At 42.7% G+C, this 20,339-nt stretch overlaps 1 protein-coding gene across 1 annotated transcript; it reads right to left on the bottom strand.

Annotated features, from left to right (window-relative positions):
• Nucleotides 1–6,581: 6,581 nt before the first annotated feature.
• LOC111267198 (uncharacterized) lies at nucleotides 6,582–19,321 on the bottom strand. Its single transcript, XM_022845284.2, has 10 exons — nucleotides 18,884–19,321; nucleotides 17,322–17,429; nucleotides 16,971–17,177; nucleotides 16,445–16,741; nucleotides 12,646–12,760; nucleotides 11,724–11,959; nucleotides 9,690–9,983; nucleotides 8,739–8,870; nucleotides 8,180–8,362; nucleotides 6,582–7,431 (listed from the first exon to the last, which is right to left on the bottom strand). Exons 1-10 carry the CDS (start codon nucleotides 18,966–18,968, stop codon nucleotides 7,250–7,252), a joined length of 1,839 nt encoding a protein of 612 aa, XP_022701019.1. The 5' UTR covers nucleotides 18,969–19,321; the 3' UTR covers nucleotides 6,582–7,249.
• Between the last annotated feature and the right edge of the window lie 1,018 nt (nucleotides 19,322–20,339).

Genomic DNA, 20,339 nt, shown 5'->3' with positions numbered 1-20,339 from the left:
TGAAAAGGTATAGTTGTTCCTTTTGGGCATGCGTCAGAGTACCCGCCATACCATCGAGAGTCGGCCGCTCGGAAGCTCCTTTTTTTCGGAAAAGTGAGAGGTGACAGGCAACATGCACTGTGACGCATAGATAATTGCAGACACAGTCCAAATGATTGACTAATTTTGCGTGTTTATATGACGCACTTTTTTTAAGAGAAAGAAAAAGCAGGTATCTCTGGCCTTCATGTTGGTTTGTAGCCATTCAAAATACAACTGAACGAAACGTTGCGTATTACTACTCTTTCTATCAGTGCCATTTGTAGCTGCGCCTGGTACACATCATTTGTAGTCCTCCATCTGTGAGTAGCAATTAGTTAGCTCACTAATTTAGTAACATATAGAACCTCATTGAAAATAAACAATACTTTGTTAGGGTTACTAGAGCTTATTAGCCTACCGACATTGAAACACGCAGAATTGAAATCACGAGGGTTGATATGAATGAAGGTAAAATTAATGCATCTTAGGCATAGTAGAATAGACTTTTGCGACTGTTGTTGCTTCAGACTACCTTTTGTGTTCGTTATTGCTAGTACTTTTTACCCACATGTATTTTCTGATAACAACTTTATCAGTACACTCTTAAATGCAAAGAAAGAGCTTTGATTTCTTTAAAAAAGACGGTATATCTATCTCTTTAGTTTTTGATACAGGGACAACTAAATAAAGGTCAGTTAAATAGTAATTGAAGTTAGTCATGGCGCTGGATTTTCTATACTACACAACTAAATAGGAATCGACATACTGGCGTAAAACCACAGAACAAAACAAAATCATGAGCATTTTAAATTCGACTGATCCTCAAAAGGACTAATTTACAATTAGACATTCGCAGATTTTAGACTTTCGCAGATGACCAATGCCTGTTTCGGAATTAATAGAATTTCTCCGGCAGGAAACTGATTTAAGACTCACAGGTATTTAAAAGACTTCGAACATATTCTTAATATAAACCCGGATATATTTCTCAACCTAAACTGTATTGACTTGATTAGACTTTTTTTTTGCAGCAAGGCTGTTAGCTGCATGTGTAGTTTCTGGAAGTTTGTGGACGGTAAGTGAGACCAATATCTATTCTAATACTGACTAATAAAATCGAACACTTAGTATCGAGATAAGCACGAAAGTCGGTGTATTCGTGCTCTGCGAATATGTGTATATTGCAGGGTGTGTAGATTACTGCATTGTGGTAACGTCCGAAATGTTTTTTGCGTAAAACTGTTTGCATATTAACTTGTAAATTTCAGTTGCTTTTAAATATTTAGGGCCCTTTAATAATTCTTTATAAGAAATGAAGATTGGTGTTGCGACGCTGACTACTGATCGGCAGAATAACACCGGCTCAACGTTTCATCGTTAGAAGCTCTTATAATTTTGTACAAGTAAAGTCCTACTGTCGTCTACTATCCAGTAATATTTGTCGTCCAAAGATAGACCTTTCCAGAAATGTCCGTCTTTGAAATGTTTAGTATGGTTGCATAACTAAGAAAAAAACCCTCAAATGGAATTTTTACCAATACATTTTCACAGTGACAAATTTGCCGCATTTGATGGAGTAGTCATTCAAATGAACGACCAAATTTTTGTTAGAGCTTTTTCGACGTCGCATGTTCGGTCTCTAGGACCTTGGCAATGTTGCCTGCCACGTATTTAATCCTAAGTTTCGCTACGTCATATACCTACCTCATGAACGGACAACATGTGTGTAAGTTCCATTGTATTCATTGCCGCGTCAAGCACATCCTACCTTATATATGGTCATTATAAGATATAATCGTGAACCGTTTTCCCCATCCTCGTCTTAAGAGCTTTGGAAGAGGCTCCCAATAGGACTTCCCAGTCATGCATGCCCTCTGCGGAGTTATTTCGGGACCCGCTAAAATCACGTCGATCTGTGGTTGTCCGACACCGAATCGGAAACCCTCTCAAATATAGCTAACAGGAAATATTCTTCTCTAAAGGCTACTCGCCACCAGCGAATTAGTAACTAAAGCATCTTTGTCGGCTTGCCGGTGGTACGCTGTCGGTAGCATTCTTACGGCCTAACGCGAAAGGAAGGCTCAGCTGAAAGCCCTGACCAGGGCTCTTCTTGTTCTTCTCCTCGCTGGGTTAGAGCCCTCGCTGGCGGTAACCTAGAACAGTTTAAAAGCTGCTCTCGAAGACGGTCCTGGAGGCGATCGCCCCTCCTCGCGGCCCCTTCCAAAAAGGGAAATGTGGCCGCACTCGCTAGTGATTCGGCGTCTCATTGGCCGCGCACTCTCCATCGACGCCGTCTTCTTTCTCGAACCAATCCCAGCCCGTTTCTATTGGAACACATGTAGGTCTCCGGTCTCTGGAATGTCTATTCTTAACTACGGGCCAAGTTCTCCAGCGAAACGTTTGGATAGTCTCCGTCAACTGCGGTCGGATCTGGAACTCCGTTCGGATATCGTTCCGTTCCGTCTGCCTGATATCTTGTCCTGTCTTATCAGTCGCTCGGTCTGTGCCCTGCCCTACCGCACTTACTTCTCCACTTGCAGACATCTGGTCTTCAGTATTGCAAGCATCGTCAAGGTTAGTGCTTTCTGGACGAGGCCTACGCCCACTGCGAGTATCTCGTCTGCTGGCTCTTTTCGGGCCACTGCGTCCTCACGACCTCTGCAACGTGAGACCTTCATTGACGCTAAGTGTAGTGCATACTATGCTCTGCATATGAACCATACATCGTACTAATGAGAAATTTCTCGTCGTTTGCAGCGTATATTTGTTAGGTCCAATCGAAATTGCTTAAAGTTGAGCTTCGAGCCAAAAACTGTAATCATTTGATAGAATTCGAATCGTCCATCAGCAACTATCGTCAACATTATGAGGTTCTTTTGCACGCTGTGAAGCTGATTATGCATGTTCGTCGAGCTTGTGCAGTAACTGTAATGGCATTTGGTGGCATGATATTCACTGGTCCCGGTAGAGCCGAGTCCAAATCGTCAGCTAAATCATTCTTCGTATCGGTACCTAGCGAAGTGCTTGCAATATAAATTATCTCCAAAGCAGACTTGTGCGGTGTGGTTGATGCTTTGTAGTAGATGGAATTTTCTCTACAGCAGGTTTCGTATCAACACGTGCTCTTTTCTGCACGATCTAAGGTTGACTATCAGTAATCTTTTCTTTATCTCTCTCATTAGATGCTCAATTAGAGACTTACTAGTTGCCCGCGTCACTAATGTTCCGTTGCCATTTTCTAATGCTGTTGGCAGAAACAAAAAACCGATCATTTTTGAATGGGTAACGGGCGGTTTGTTGCTCTTTAAGCTCGTTCGTAAGCTTGTCTCTAAGCTGCTGGGTTTTGTTGCAGCACTGAACAGCCTAATGAATTGTTCGGACCATGCACACATGGGCACCAGATGATTGCGTTAACCCACGGGTACAACGGTGACTCAACGGCCGTGGCATGTTCATTCTTTCCAGAATGCCGAGCGCGAAGCTATAAAAAGGCAGCGATGCACGATTTAAAGGCCAATGACCAGTGGCCGTTCAGAACGATCAGGATCTTGGTGCTGCACACGTCGAAACTGCAGAACGCCTACGACTGGCGTTAACTTCGTTTATTTGTGATATGCTATCAGTCCCGTGTGCCTATGCAAGCCTCGTTCAGTCCAATCACCGATAGCTACATATTAAATCAGCTAGTCTTCTTTTGTGGATTTGGTTTAGTGAACTAAAAAAAAACTGGGAACTGAAGAAATCTTCGACCCGGTTCCATCTATGTCATCCGTGAACGTGTGGACGCGCTCAACGTATTATCTGCAAAGTCCTGCGATGGCGTTTGCAATACTTCTTTGCCATCCCATATTATATTCGACTATGGAATGTAAAGAAGTATGGAGGACCCACGCTCAAAACAGCATGCTACGAATACTACGGATGATCAGATCGCGCCATTTCGCTCATTCAAGTAAGCTGTATGTTCTTTTCACATCAGGCGCAAGTGCTAATGTTTCACTCGAAAATATTTGCACTGCCCATTTGAATGTGTGCTAAGCATTTGTCCCCATTCTGTCTGGACCTCTTGCGAGCCTATGAAGCTTGTGGAACTGCGCGAAGTTCGATTGAGGTCTAAAGTTCATTGTTGCTGTTTCTCCGACCTCCTAACCGATTCCCCAAACTAAGTCAGAACGCTTCCCTTTATTTAGTCAATGACATGAACGAATTACATTGCACGTACATGCCCGGCACATGATTACAGTATCGCTCGCATGCAGAATTATGGAAAACTATTTTCCTATTACAATTCGCATAACCTTATCTATAGCACAATACAATTATATGTGTACGTAACTTCAGTGCTGAACCTCCTTTTCGGAAAGAAATGTACGTAAAATTGTAAGGTATAGGTATTTTACATACGGATGAAGGCGTTGCATGCTCTGCTTTCGGGCCTTTTTCGTTAAACTCATGTCGTAAGGCTACACGCATGTTCTAATTTAGCTGCTTCGCATAATTGCTGCTTTTATACATGTTGTCCTTTCGCTACGTGTTCGCTTTGCTTATCGATTCCGTTTTGTCAAGTAAAAACATGCTATCTCTGCCCTATCACAACTTCCGAATATGTTGGCCTGCACCGCTTCTCGTTGTCGGCGTCGAACCAAATCAATCGACGATCAACAGCGGGCCACCTGCAACGGCCATTACATCCTTACCGCATGCTGCCCTGTCGGCTGTCGTCGAGCCCCAGTAGACTTCGATGAAAGAACGGAGGGTGGCTGAGTGCAAGCAAGTGGTCAGCGCCTGCTAGCGTGATGTGTTGTCGACGTAGCGGGAGGCGACAGTCAGCTACGAGTGGATAAGCAACGACATCTGGTGGTTGTGTCGCTTATGCGTCGTTTCGTTTCGGTAGACGATTCGCTGGTTGCTTGGCTGGCTGACTCGCTCCTTGTCATCATTGCTGCCTGCTTCCTGCCGCCTTCACTGTCGATCATGTCAGCTTTCTTCCGTTAGCAATGGAAATGTGGCATAGTGACGACCACGTCGCCGGTCACTCTTGCGGATTAGGTCACTGCAGCAGGCCATCAGCAGGCGAGGCGAAGCCGAACACTCTAGAGATACTTTCGGCAGACGCTACCTTTGTCGTCGGGCGGTACTGACGCGGTCCCATCACGCACCCCGTCATCGATCTGGGTTTTCTTTTTACGAAACAATAGTGATTCGCTAGTAACCAGCCACGGCGTTATTGACGCTAGTTTGGCTGCGGCCGATGATGGACGTTTTACCCTTTACTTTGCAGCCATGATGATCGAGATTGGTTCTACCATTAGCAACGCCAGCACCGCTAGTAGCGTCAACATACCGTTAGTGTTCGGTCAAAAAGGCGATGGGTTAGCCCCTGCTAGCAGTACGTCCTGCCAACTCAACGCTACTCGGTATCCTGCTTGGTATATCTCTGTTAACTAAGATCTAGTAGACGATGCGAAAGAGAAACGCGATTACAGCAACGGCGGCAACATGGGCCACGACGTGGAGAAGGCATTTGATCGCACAGCAGTACGCGGTGTCAGCTAAAAGTTTCTTATCTTCCACTAAACGCACTGTTTTTCATTGCTGGCCGGTTTCTTTGCTGCTTTCTTGTGCGTATTATGGCGTTTGTGGGCGAAATTCCTCCATCGAGAATGCGGTAGAACCGCCGAGTAACCGGGCAACGGTCTGCCTCTCTAGTTAGGTTAGTAAATGCGTCGACTACGTGAAAAAAAATGAATGGGATCTGTAATAGCCTATATGCAAACGGAAGAAAAAACATGTTGGACTTGTTTGTTACCGTTACTGCCTGCTGATCGAGCCAAATTTCGGGTAGTGGCAGACTGCGGGCTGATTAAATATGTGGCAGACGATGTAGGTATTAGGTAAATCGGGTGAAACGTATCTATGAATGTAACTGGCCATGGGGGCTTTCAGCATTTATAGATACTGTCGCCACCTGTGAAGTTCAGGGATTTACTTTTGTGCGTAGATAATATGCGTAATAAATGTATTGATAATGTACTTTTGCATAGTTAAGGTATTATTTGCTTTTTGGCGATTCTAATTTACTCCATCGTCGAGATTTATAAAATATTCATATGCATTTTTAGCAAAAAAAAAGAAAAAACATAATGCATAAAGTACTATAAAAGGGCTAAAACGTTAAGGATTTAGGCCCCCGCTATAGACCGTTCGGTTGAAAGTCGTTTAGTAGCTAATAATGCAATGCGACTCGCAGTTACTCTGGAAATCTAATTTGATTTTTTTTATCTCCGCTTATTGATAGTGAACTTCAGCGGGTCCTCATACTTAATTTTAGATGGATGTTTGGCTATTATTATCGCTCTTGTGTACAAAGATAATTCCTACCACTGCTTTTTAGCAACAGCAACTATGTTACTATATACATACAAAAACTTCTATTACGAGATATCGATTAAAAACTGCATTCAGGAATACCATGCTAAGTTAGCATGTGTCCGGGTTCTGGTAAGTCTTATATATTCGCCATGGTACCTAAAAACGAAAACAACAGAGTGTACGCTTTTTTCAGTATAATTAAAGCCGGCTTTATTCAGTGGTACCTTGATGTGTGAGCGATATTAATAATCTACATTTACATTCAGATAGTCAATATGACTATTCCTGCACGTACTGTTGTAGCTCCATTGTTAAGGGCTTCCGAACTAGTAAATTGGCGTTGCCAATTGTCAATAACAATATCGCCAAGCTTGCCATAGATTAAACCTAATACTTTATTTACAAGCAACGCTAGTTTCTTTTGTTACACCTATGCTCGCTCATAAAGAGCTCGTGTGGCAATGACAGCTATAATTGGGTAAGTGCTGTATATATATATATATATATATATATATGCGCTAGGCTGTTGGTGTTCGCAGTTACGTCTGTGCTATTTTTTGCAGATCTGTTCGTTCGAAGCTGTACCTTGTGGTCGAGTCCATACTTTACATCGCGCTTAGCTGTTAGTTTTTTAAGGATCTAATAAATGCATGCTATTTTCGATCGCTGTATGTCTGACGTATCAATAATTTTCAATCATACTTTCAACCCCCCTGCGGCAAGTGACTCGAATGCATCTTTTCAACGGAAACAACATAATTTTAGACGCATCGTTCGTAGACGCTCTTCGGCGTTTTGTGTACCCCTACACATTTTCAGGGCAAGATTAAGCTGTGAGCTAAACAGACTCGAAAGGCTACTGACTAGCGGGGGGGGTCTCCCGTTGCTGAGCGAAATGGTAAAGTCTGTTGTTATGATCATCAGCAACATCCATGCTCACGCCATCAACTTGGTGCTTCCAACGGGCGTGGAATCTTCGCAGCAATAACAATAGCACGAAGCCTGTCGATAACGTACAGAGACTGACTAACACAGTCACTGTCCCCGGAAAGAACAGCACAAAAAATTTAGAGTCAGTTTTGGCATGGTTCCTGATGGCAACAGCCCTGGTGAAAGCATAGGGCCAGTAGAGAAAACAACGTGTAACAACTAAATGAATCGAATTTCATTAGAGGATGAATGAGGTCTCAGTCTGGGTGTTCAGACTCCGGGACATAGCACCGGCAATAAGCACCACAAGTATTTCTTCTAGGAAAAAGAGCAAAAGCAAAATTCAACAAACGTTCTATTCGAGAAGCAAACTTTTATTCCGCCAGCAGCCCACCCTTTGCTTACTTCGGCTCTGCTAGATCCTATGCTATGAAGACCTTGAAGCTAGTCAAAAATCGCCAACGAATAAATTCATATTGATTAATTTCAGGGAGATTTCTGATAGGCGGGCAGAGAACATCGGCGGAGCACAGTTCGAGAACGTTGACCCGATGCATGGTTTTATTTTGAAAAGGGCCGTTGCGATAGTTTAGAAGGCAACACCGTATGTCGGAAGGAACATACGGTCGTGCTGCTATTGAATCTTAAGTGGTTCGATCTTTTATAGGCGATCGCATATTTCTTAACGTTCATAGGTATGGCATGGGGGCCTTGCCATTAAGCAGTGTTATTTTAGTGAAGAAAAATATTCCTAATGTCGCAGAACCAATATGAAGTGAAGATCATTTCACACAAGCTCATAGCTTGCTTGATTTTTTTAGTGATAGTTATATGAAACTAAAAAATAGAAGCTTACAATAGGCTTGTGAAGTCATCCAATTTAACAGAGTAACCCAGGGCATGTTGTTAGTCTCTGAAAAAGCTTTGGTCGTCACGTGGAAAAGCTGCCCTCCTGCGTTAAGAACGTGCAGAGTGCCAGGTCGAAGTGAAGTGACTGTAACGCGTCGCTCACGGACGGTCATTGCGAAAACCCGGCGGCCTGAAACGTTTCAAGCTTCATATGCTAGCCTCGTATAATACGTTTGGTTATTAAGATGTTCATTATATTAATAAGACAACCATTTCTCTTATTTCCTTAGATTGCCACGTGGGGGCCATGTCTGATGTGCCCGTTTTCTCATGCCGGCTCCAAAAGGGAAGTTTCTTGACGTCTACGCTATTTGGGTGAAACAGTTCGTCGAGCAGAGCCAATAGATTTTGATTTCTTGTAACCTTGTGCAGGATATAAGTTAATGTTTGCAACAGCAAGCAGATGGGTTGGCCCTATATTTTCCCGAGAATTAGAGCTATTGTTATTAATGTTGTTGTACTCATCGTCGTGGTGTGCAGTCGTAGTTTGAATAATGGCTACTCACCAGAATAGACTTCCTTGGCCGTAACGAGTCCCACCTCCTCGTTGCACTCGACCGCGACAGCCCGTTCCGTGGGGTCGGTGACCCGACAATGCTTGTTGGGTATCTCTGCTGGGGACGAGCCATCCGTTGCCGCTTCTCGACCCATAGTCCGTGAATCCACGCGAAAACAATATTTGTTTATTATAACAAGTCATCTCCCATTGTTTTCCTTATGCAAACTAGTAACTCAGCGTTCGTATTGTCCACAACATAGCTAATCAAACAAAGCAGGGAAAACTGAATAGGTGTATAGAAATCAACGAGAATTACTGATTAGTAAGTAATCACTAGGCAGTGAACTTCTATTACAGGCCATTATGTCAGTCGTGCACCGATTTCTAATCGGCCCAACCCCATTCATGCTGCCTATGCATGTTACAGCCATAGCCCGTTGTTTGCTTCATGCAAACTAGTGAAAATTAGATAGGCCAGGTTCCCCTTCAGGTTCAGCTTAACGACGCTCGTCGTAACATATAACCGCAAGACGAGACGTTGTCACAACTGGCTGTGTTCGAAAACGGTCCCTCTACCTGCCTCGCTTGTTAGTGAAGCCTATGCAAAGATGAGAAACAACAGAGATTTTGTTTGAGAGCGTGTAATGGTCAGCCGACCTCTTAAATTACCCCAACGTTATCCCAAGCAATTCGATACGCCTACCACCGAAATCTTAATGCATAGAATAACCTCAAGATTTCCATTATACAGATATCCATATGCAATTATATTGGGCATATGACACATGCAGGGCCCATCAAATCAAACCAAGGTAAAAAACGGATCACTACAAAAACATATCATATGTTATGCATATCACAATTTATATATAACGACAGGTATAAGTATCTTACGTAACACATATACGGCCAGAGCATTCCTAAAGGGTCAGTCGATCCGGCCGAGTCAGCGCCTTACGTTTCGGTAGTAGGTGAAAGACGCATGGATAAGGTTGCATTCCGACCCAGTTGTAGGCCCAGCAGTGAATGCTGTGATGAAGCAGATGACGAGCGTCGGCGATATGCAGACTAGGACTACGTTCACAAAATTCCCGTGATCCAATGCGCCAACGGAATCGATCTGGGAGCTCGTATCTAAAGCCTGAACCGAACCGGTTAATGTCCGTAGCGGATTCACAACGTAGCGATACAGCTGGTGAAAGGACGTCTACCCAGATAGTTTGTACCGACCGCCATCGACAGCGAGGCGGATCTGCAACGCAGTTAAGCAGAAGAGGGTTCAAAAGCTAAAAATTTTGCTTGTCTAAGGAGTCAACTGGAATGGCCCGATAGCGCAGCAGAAAGATTCTAAATATACGAAGAATTAACTTATTAATTTACGGATTACGCACTGCGCAGGCTCTTGTGCAAACTCTTACGGGTTTAGTCCTATCGAAATGATATAACTGAATTTATGCTACACTTAGATTATTGGCTACACGAAGTATATACATGTTAGCCATTAAAGTCAACCGCCAAATGCAAAGCGTTGATATATAACTGGTTGCTTTAAATCATTTTTCAAATTTTCACACAGGAAATTATTTAAGCGTAAGACATATAGCATTGGTTGAAGAACGCGAGAGTCACTAGTCCAGCCCTAGCCAATGACAGATACTGCACAGTGAGTGTGATTGTATATGAAACATATGTAGCATTGATAAATGAAACGCACGGAGTACTAAGCGATTAAGATTCTAACGACTGCGTGTTAAACCAGACCGCCAATATTACGGTTTATCATGCCAATGTATGGGTATTCATTGATGAAACCGATGTGTCTCCACATGTCATCTTGTTACACCTCATCATACCACATAAAATGTGCCGTTGCTTAGGAAAGTCCCGTAACAATAACCGTGTCACGAAATGATGTTTCGATGAAGTCCTATCAGCAAGTAATAAAGCACCTATTTCGATATTGATGGGCATAATTATAATACAAGCAAAGACACGATGACAAAGGCGTACACAAAACTAGCGACTTCAGTGTTTTACTTGTTATTATGCTTTAGCTTATAGTTTATTAGGTTGTTTGCAAACGCCTTAAACCTTGACTATCGATTAATGATCGACAAACACTTAAAAACTCCACTCATACGAAATAAGGTAAGTGAACGTTTTTTCTGTCACTGATTTTATAAGACAGCAACGAATTTGAGCATATAATGACGATCTATTATTTCATTTTTAGTTTTTCGTTGTTGTGAAAAATGTGTTTGTCTCAACGAAGCTTCTCTATCGACCTCCACAGCGTACGGATGGCGCTTTCTCTCGAAGCTCGTCCATCTCGAACGAACGAACAAAGGATGGGTATTGTTTCTTGAAAAACACCGCTCGCTTTATCTTAGACAAGCCGACATGTGTATGTCATATGCTGTTGGACGCGTCATCAAAGCAGATTATGGGAGACTGGCAAATTTACAAGAAGAGATAAGGAATGAAGAAACTCATTTTCGACTAAGACCACTGCTATTTCGAGCTCAAATGTTCCCTCTATTCCACCCTGAAATCCCGCTGCTTTACTCAGGTCAGTTTAGTAAATAAACCAACCACACGAAGCGATATCTGTTGTTAACGATTATAAGTTCTCTGCAAGTTATCCTCTGGCTAACCTTACTGAAACAGTATAGTAACTGTGGAAATGAGGTCGATCAAGTGAGAAAAAAAAAGGGATTCTTGGACAATGCCACGCATATGATTTTACTTTGCTCATTTATGCACAACACAGCAAAAGGATCCAAATAAATATCCGTCGACCTATACAACATATGGTTAGCTGCCTAACACATGTTATCTCAAGACTTCCGTAAGTAATACGGGAAGATGGGGGATACAGTTTGAAAAAGCAAAAAGTAGTCAGACGATCCCGCAATTACTTAACTACCTAGTTGTCTTTTGCCGTGCATTGTTTATTTTCGTAGTTTGATTTCTGTTTGTCACGGATGCTCACACTGTATCCGTATGTGAATTCGATTACTAGTACTAATAAAAGTTCGCTTATGTAGTCGACTTCCGACGCGGCAACTGTAATTTCCTTCGTCACGACCAGTCACGTTTCGAAGCACAAGGTAGCCTCCACCTGTTGTGTCTGCATGACCATTATATATTTCGCCTGTTCCCCGAAGGAGTCCTTGCGGATTGAGAGCGATCCCGTCTTTCAGCCACGAGACGTCGTGATCACGTTTACTAGAACGATTGAGAATGGCAATTCCGTACAGGTAACGTAAGCCAAAGCGTTTAAGGCGCACATAAATAGCCTAGTAAAACCTAAGTTACCATAATATTGTAATAGCTTTCTTTCTCTATACGCCAGCGAAAAATATGCAATAGAACATTTTATGCAATCCGATCAAGATGACTTGACATCCTCAACTAGTTGAGCTGCAAGGATTTGAGTAACGTTTCAGCATGGACGGTACGGCCTGAGGCAAGGCAACAATCACCATGGTATCATGCGCGCTCACATTAATGACAACGATCACCCACTACAACTTGTCGGTACACTCATAAATACCCATCGAATACAAATAACTGCAAGTTACAAGAACCACTAATGTATACCCTTAGAGAAAGGCGTGTACATATTTTTGAGCTCAAATAGCCTTTCTAGCAGGGAACATCTTTACCTCTATTTTGTTGCTAACTGCTACTAGGTAATGGCTGTTTGGACGGTGCGTGAGTATAGGCCATTGACGGATATGATAAATGTTCGTTCAACTGTAGTTATTTTCACGTCACTCGCTCTGACAAAAGGGTGCTTTACACCCACTAGTCAGGGATCGGATATTACCTAGAGATCAGTCCACCTTTCATGACATTTAATGAGACGAACACGTGCTAAATAATAAATAAATAAAGAATAAATCACGTACAGTATCCAATCTGGCAGTGCCGTATCGATCACGCATTCAAAAAATACGTCGGAGCCACGTTTAATGCGTGAGGCGTTGAGACCTCGGCCGAGCCAGAGGCGCACTTCAGGACCCTCTGAAAGAAACGGATAGATGCATTTCAGGAAATTTCTCTAGCAGAAATCGCGAGTTCCGAACCGGTTATTACAATCTTGCTAGAGCTGAGAGCAATTTTTTACATCTGATTTGCGATTGGATAAACGGCGAGGTTACCGTAATGCGTCTACTGATAGCAACGTTGCCTATGGTGGCTGTGCATGTTCTTCTGTCTCTTCAACTGTTCTATCGATAGGGGTAAAAGCATCTTTCCTATTTTTGTTTTTGTGGTGAGGTCGGATTATTGATCACTTAGTTATTCGTGTAGATAGCAAGTAGACTAAATGAGAAGAATAAACGTGGATAGCTGCAGTGAATAGAAGCAGATACAACAGAGTTTCAAAAAAAGTTTAACCGACCCATTGTGTAGGTGTCTGTGATCAGTTCACAATTCATATAAGACTGGGTATGATATCAATCAAGTTCCTTTATATTATACTATATTAGGCTTATGAAATTACTCGCAAAACATCAGGATTGGCGAAGTCTATTAATAGGCAAAGCGGACAGCTATAAAAAGGCAACGGGGTAGGTTGAACAGACTCATAATAATAAAGTTACTCAGACTCAGAATGAAGTTAGTTGCTCGCGTGTACTTGAGTTACGATTAAGGTCAGGTTAAGTGTGAAATTTACGGATAGGATTTATGAAATTAGTCGGTGGAAAAACAGCGGCCAGAATTATAGCCATAGCATTAAAGGCAACTTGATTTAGCTTTTCGTATAGGACAGAAAAGATAATTAAATTGCTTATCTTGACGTTATACGTCGGGACTTAGATAGACCTATACGCGTTTCATATTAGCCTAGATGACTAACCCTGTTACTATAACACGGTTCCGCACTATATAAATAGCCACCTGAATGTTCTTCATATTTATCTTTTTTAACTGCAGCTGCTGGAACCTCGCTATACGATTAGAGCTCTCATGTTATAGACGAGCTTTCGATACACATATAACGCAATCGGTACCATCTTACGGGTTCAGTAACATTGACGACTCGGCACAACGTTAACCCAGGCTCACTCAAACCTACTCGACCCGATCGCGTCCATATGTACTCCCGTATCGAGGCTTAGGCAGGCAGCGGTCAACTCGAGACAATGTGCCCTATCTGTGGCCGGTATGAGCAGCCGTACATCGTTGCGGGTTGCTTCCGAGTCGAGCTCAGTTCTTCTTCGTCCGTCCAGCCAGCCAGCCAACCAGCAGCGATCAGCCTGACCGCGCGGTTCAAACGAAGGGCGTCATCACCAACATCATCGTCAGCATCAGAGGTAGTTGTATGGCCAGCAGACGGTATAAAACCAGCACAGCAAACGGCAAACCAGCTCTTTCTTCCTGTCTATCTAACAGCAGCAGCAGCATAAACATTTCGTCCCGAAATAACAACCAGCACGAACGCAACGGGTCGCGCTAACGCATAACAGATCACGGTTGTTGCCATTACCGCTGCAGCAACAGACATAGAAAGTCACCAGCGGAACACCAGTTAGCATCTACTCGGTGGCCTGAGCTTAGGTACACCGCAAAACTGCCGTTGACAATAGGCAGGCAGGCAGACAGACAGGCCAGCAGCGATTGCTTCAGCAAGCGCTGCTGGCCTGTCTGTCTGCGTGGCCGACACAGGAGGCTCACCGAGTCGAGCCGTTCATCCAGGATTCCGCTGATTCGTTCTCGGTCCTTGGCAGTGCCGCCTGGTGGCCTGGTGGTCTCGGACCACAGTCGACAGCGGCGGCGGTGGCGACGCGTAGCGAGCGCCGAAAAGAATGAGAAAGCATAGGAGACAGAAACAATAAGATAGAAGGCTTCAAACACGAAAGATTATTTTGAGAGCAACAGCGCGGCGGGTCCTCGGCCAGCGACAGGGAAAACGAAGAGGCCGCCGCAGATATCTGACGATGATGTCGACTAAGAAGGGACGGCTGTTTTTTTTCCTCCACTATCTTGCCATCTTTCTTTTTTTGAAAGCATGCATCTTACTTTTTGACTTCGATTCTCTCGCATAAGCCCTAACACGATCCGCGCTTTCTTAAATTTCGGGCTTTTCTGTTTCGGACGTGTTAAGCCAGCAGTGCGCCTAGTTGTTTTTAGGTCTGGCTAACAGCGGTCATCAGCCAGCTGTTGACGCTTCGGAGCGATACCGGTGACTTCTTGTATTTGGGCTTACAGTACTCGATAGCTTCACGAGACGTGTATAGCGAGATGAATAGGTGCGGCCATAGACTAAGCAGAACGTAAGTTTCCGTGTCGAATTTCGACGTCGCGCGGAAAAGCAGCGAGCGGCAAGACCGCCAGTATCTAAGATAAATCTGTAGTGTTTGAATCGTGAATCTCTACGTTATCCATCGATAGAGGGGAGCTACGTTCATTAGTATAAAGCGTTGATTATTTGCATTTGAAGGCTGAGCGGCGAATCAAAAAACAGTAACTAGAAATGGTTAGGTCCATGGCTAACCAGCTAAGGTTCGGTTAATGGTCCGTCGGGGCGATGCACCCTTTTTTCCCGAGACGAAAACCTGTGCAGGACCTATGTCGACGCAAGATACTCGAAATTTCATTTGCTTATGTAGTTCGATGGAAACTAAACATAGCAAATGGTGAATACGGGCCTTCCGAGTAGACGTACTGAGTGAGTTGGGCTTTCACCATGGACGAATCTGTGTAAAGAACGATAATTTAGATGACTGAACGACAGATAGACATGCATGATAATAGTGATCACAAAAGACAAAAATTTCTGTCTAGAACCATCGTTTCTGTTGGACCAGAAGCCACGGGTAAGGGTTATGTAGAGATCCATATATTTACCATCAGCGATAGTTACCATGGGCAAACACTGAATACGTGGCACTCGAAAGCTACTTGAAATTAGGTTATGGTTTGATACATAAGCGAATTTTATCACAGCAATAAATTTCTACCTCGGCTATACGGTGCCGATAGACAGAGATACCCTAGTACTGCGACAACTGCGTGAAGCTTCTATGACGAAGACTACGGCACGAAAATTTATGCTTTCGAAGTCGAAAGGACACAAACGGACTTTGTGTTTGAAATGCTAGAGAAATCGATTGGAAAACCATCAAAGCAGCCTACAACTATTCTCCAGAGCCTATGTTTGTTAGGGAAAAATTCACTGTTCGCTTTGCGTTTCGTTTCGTTTCCCCTAGTAAACCTTTTCAGAAGATCACTGCACAAATACAAGTACTCTTTTAACAATATAATGTTAATACGATATAATAGAAACAATAACGTGGAGCTAAACAAATATTATCCGGCTATACGACGATGCTCAGACAACAATTACAAACAAGTTTCATAATTCCATATTGTTATTAAACAGTGTGACATTAGATGATGTTATATACCGAATTGATGAGTCAGTATATTGAAATCTACATGTTATTTACAAATGTCGAATTTTTCTAAGCAAAGCAAGGTCTTAATTTGAAAAATAGCGCCAGTGCATCGTAGTTCACTAATGAAGAGAACACACGAGTGAGATTAGTACTTAAGCACGATGAAGACTAGACTGGAATGCTTTGTGCATACTTTTTTCACCATCATTACACATGCTGTGTCATACAAGCTGTACCAAATGAAAACTGTTCAATTTCTTATTATGATTACTCGAGTCGAATCATGATTAATACTCTCACGTACTTGTAATTCTAAGGATTTCTTCGGCGGCAGTCTGTTTGCGTGGAATTAACGGGTTCGCGGCTCGACATTCAATGCTGAGACCGGTATGCCTGGGTTCGGGTGTGAAAACGAGGACACTTAAAGCAGACTGTTCGGACCCGTCTCCAGGACGAAACAGCGATTCCGCAAGGGGTTGATGTTCGAGTGTCCACCAAACGACTGGCGGAGGTCGAGATCCCGATATAACGCAATGCACTTCGCACGGAATGCCCTCTAATAATGGTGTCGGTAATACAATGCGCGCAGACTGGGGAGGGGCTGGAAAGTATCAACTGCAACGACTTAGTGTTACATTGACGTTCGCTAAAGGTCCACACGAAGAGAGTATTAATACTATCTTGCTTGAGGCCTCTGGGTAGCAACCTTGACAGTAGTCGGTAGAACCTTTTTATTTGCATTTTTATTCATACGTATTATTAGGTTTAATTATTGACGTATGTTCGTATATGTCCTGCTCAGGAAATAACAGATTTGAAAAAGAAATTACTGATTATCTCTAGGATGGCACAGTCGTTGGCAACGTTAAAGAGTCCGTTCCAAACGGCGATGCAGCAGAGTCGCTGAAGATGGTGACTTCGTTTTGGTAGGAGACTCAGCGAGGAAAGTATCTTTCTACGAGACACGACCTGCTGTGAATTGAGTTCGACTGAAGATAATGTCCACGTAGCTGATATCTCATCTACAGATATGTTTGCTGTGGAATGAAGCGTAGTAAGACAGAGTCCACTAAAGGGAAATAAAACAATCGGCCAATTGATTTATGCTTACTTAAAGTAATCAATCATTATTTAATTACTGCTTATAGTTTCGTTGTCGAAAAATGACAAAACGCGCCTACATTTTACGACGCATGCTATATTTTTTCGTTCATCAAGGAAGAGGGGTCCGATTATGGCTTCTTCCTTATTGACCAATTGCACCTGGAGACTTGAAGTCACATTTGCCACTGAAAACAAAAAGCATTATTAGATTTTATTAGCTTCAATAAGCAGGCGTGGGCAGCTTGTTTCTGAACACGTCCCCAGATATATGGGGACAACGACTTTGTGATCTACATACCCTGGTGCCTTTATATGCTTTGCGTAGAGGCTACGTCCTCGAACGTAGTATTTCTTGCGAATAATTCATTGGTAAAAAAAAAAACCGGTGAACGGTAGCTAGTCACTGCCTGAGAAACACTTGCTTAGTCCAACCTGTATCGTGACACAATACTCTATATAGAAAAGAAACATTTAATCCAAGGCTTATTCGCGATCCAGGGTTATTTCGCTTGTACGGTTCCAGGCTGCTCCTGATTTTCAAGGTCTAAATGTTAACCGCTGTTCTATGTAGATACTGTATCCGAATTTAAACAGGGGCGACTTTCAGCGTGCTTTGGGGACTGCTATCGACGAAATTACTGGAAACACACGAGTAAGGAGGCGGTACGTTCGTTGATCAAGTGCTCAGCCCCCAGCTTCAAAGATGGACGACTCTGTAATACGACTAAGTATGAAATATATAATGGTGGCAAGGTAATGCAAATAAAATTAAATAGATGAAGTCTATGATTTCGAAAGCATTTATTATATATGTTAATTCTAAAGTTGATTTTTATTTTTATTTAATCAACTGCCATATCACAACTGTATTGATTCTCAGAATGCTAAAATAATTATTTATTTCAGTATAATAAAAGCATCAGCTGTTATAAATATTGATATCCCTGAAAGAACACGGTAATTTTCAGATATAACATGCTTTGAAAAAGTTGTTTACAACTGTTAAAGTGGAAATATTACAAAATGTACAAGATTTCAAGTTACTTCTAGTGGTACCAATAGCATGCGATAAACTGCTTTATATGCGATAAACTGAGGAAGTGGCCAGCTAGATAAATAGAACACGTTATTTATTTTTGTTCTCTCCGACCATTTAAAAACAAGTTTCTAAAATGAATAGGGAACGCAATCGCGACAAAACAACGCGTTCCACTAGTTAAAAACTGCATCTGTTACTAAAATCTTAAGTGGCCTGCTGGTTACCGTATGACTTGACCTTAGCTCCAAATCCAGATGTTAATCAATAGAATCCGTAAATGTTTTGCCATGAATAAACTAAATAGAACACTTAGAGTTGCTTAGTAAAATGTCGTCAGTGTTGCATGAGGCCTGCATCAAGGCTTGCCTACAGAACAAGACAAAGACGTGAAAAAGTTTAAGAAAGTTCTTGTAAAAATTTTGATGGCGTCCCATATCCCTTAGATACTTATGCTATCTACGTGCCCCGTAATGGCTCACACCTAAAGAACTAGTGCCAAGTCCCAGCTAATTGCAACAAGCCAGCCCTACTCAAACAAGTGCTCGAGTTGAGCTTTCAGGGTAGATGATTCATCCTTTGCATAGCCAGTCTTTTACTCACCTTCCAAGTCAACCCAGAATGTTTGGACCTGAATCGTCGGTATCTTAGATGTTAGGAGGCTAAGCGTAATTAAGATATGGTTCATGTTGTCCTGCTAAACTCCTATGGCGCATATATATGATTGGTAATCTGACTTCGGCAAACGTTTCGAGTATTACTCATAATCACCGCCATAACGAGTGATGCAATACTTCGTCGCTCTGGAGATTGCAAACTTTTCTTTACGCAAGTCTCGTTTCCGCCGCTTCTTGTCCATAGTAATTACACTGTGCTTATTTGATTAACCACACAAAACAGGATACTCTAAGAAATCCCTGTGAATCTATACGTTTCTCAACGTATATTGCAATTGATCGTGGTTAGACACACACATATCTGAGCAGCTATTCTAGGTGAACTCTTTTCTCTGCAGAGGTTTTATCTAGCAGAGCAGCTAAACAGACTAGACTAGACTAAAATACACGTCCGTGAATGAACGCGAAACGTTCTGTACGAATCTTTGATACGACAAGTGCAACGCGAAGGTTACCTACCTCTGTTCTCCTGACACAAGATATTAACTAGGGCGTGTAAAGGAGAGCATTATGGCCAGTAAAGCAAAAAGAGAAAAATCAAGACGAAATTCTATGGGCAGAGAGGGTGGGGGCAAGCCCTCGGTCATGGATGTCGACGGCTAACAGTGCCGGGCTTTCCTGTAAGCTTTCGTGTGTGGGGATCGGTATGGGGGACAGGCCGTTGCGAAAAGGCGTCCGCCCAACGCTGGTGGCCGATATTCTACGTGTCGCCAATGATGTTCGTGTGCCGGCAGAGATGTCTGTCAAAGTTCACTTGTCGTTCCTTGTTCGTATACGGCTCTGTCAGCTATGCCGTAACAGTGGGCCAGGGCGCGTACGGGACGATGTATGGAGACGTATGATAGCGTGACCCGTGAAGGGACATGGAGACTAAATGAGTTCCGCTTATAGGTGGGCTATGGAAAGGTGAGAAGATATTGCAGAATAAGAGATATTGTCCATGAAGGTCTAGGCGACCATTATTACTGTTATTATTATTATTATTATTATTACAAGCACAGCCGGTTCGACCTTTTGAAAAGGAGCAGGCAACAGCATAAGAAACAGAGACAAAGACAAGATACGGCGCGAGCGCTAGTCAATATTGTGAGCTAATCAGACTTTTGCTAATAATTGTGAGCTATGGGAGACGACAATATCGGTCTCTCACACATTACATTTTTCTATGCTATTTTTATGTATTTCTATGTTAGGTATGAGCGAACTGAGGAAACATACATTATTAAATTTGAACTGATTAAGAGTTCATGTGATGCAATTAGCAGTGAAAAAATGACAGGAGTGATGTATGAATATTGTACCGTATACCTCGTCTGGTATGTCTAGAGGAGCTCCGAAAATTTCTCGAGACTCTTATATTTTCTTGAACTTATGGCCTTAGT

This window comes from Varroa jacobsoni, unplaced genomic scaffold (genome assembly GCF_002532875.2).
Source record: "Varroa jacobsoni isolate VJ856 unplaced genomic scaffold, vjacob_1.0 scaffold_1156, whole genome shotgun sequence".
Lineage (NCBI taxonomy): Eukaryota > Metazoa > Arthropoda > Arachnida > Mesostigmata > Varroidae > Varroa > Varroa jacobsoni.
This window is presented reverse-complemented; position numbering and strand designations above follow the sequence as displayed.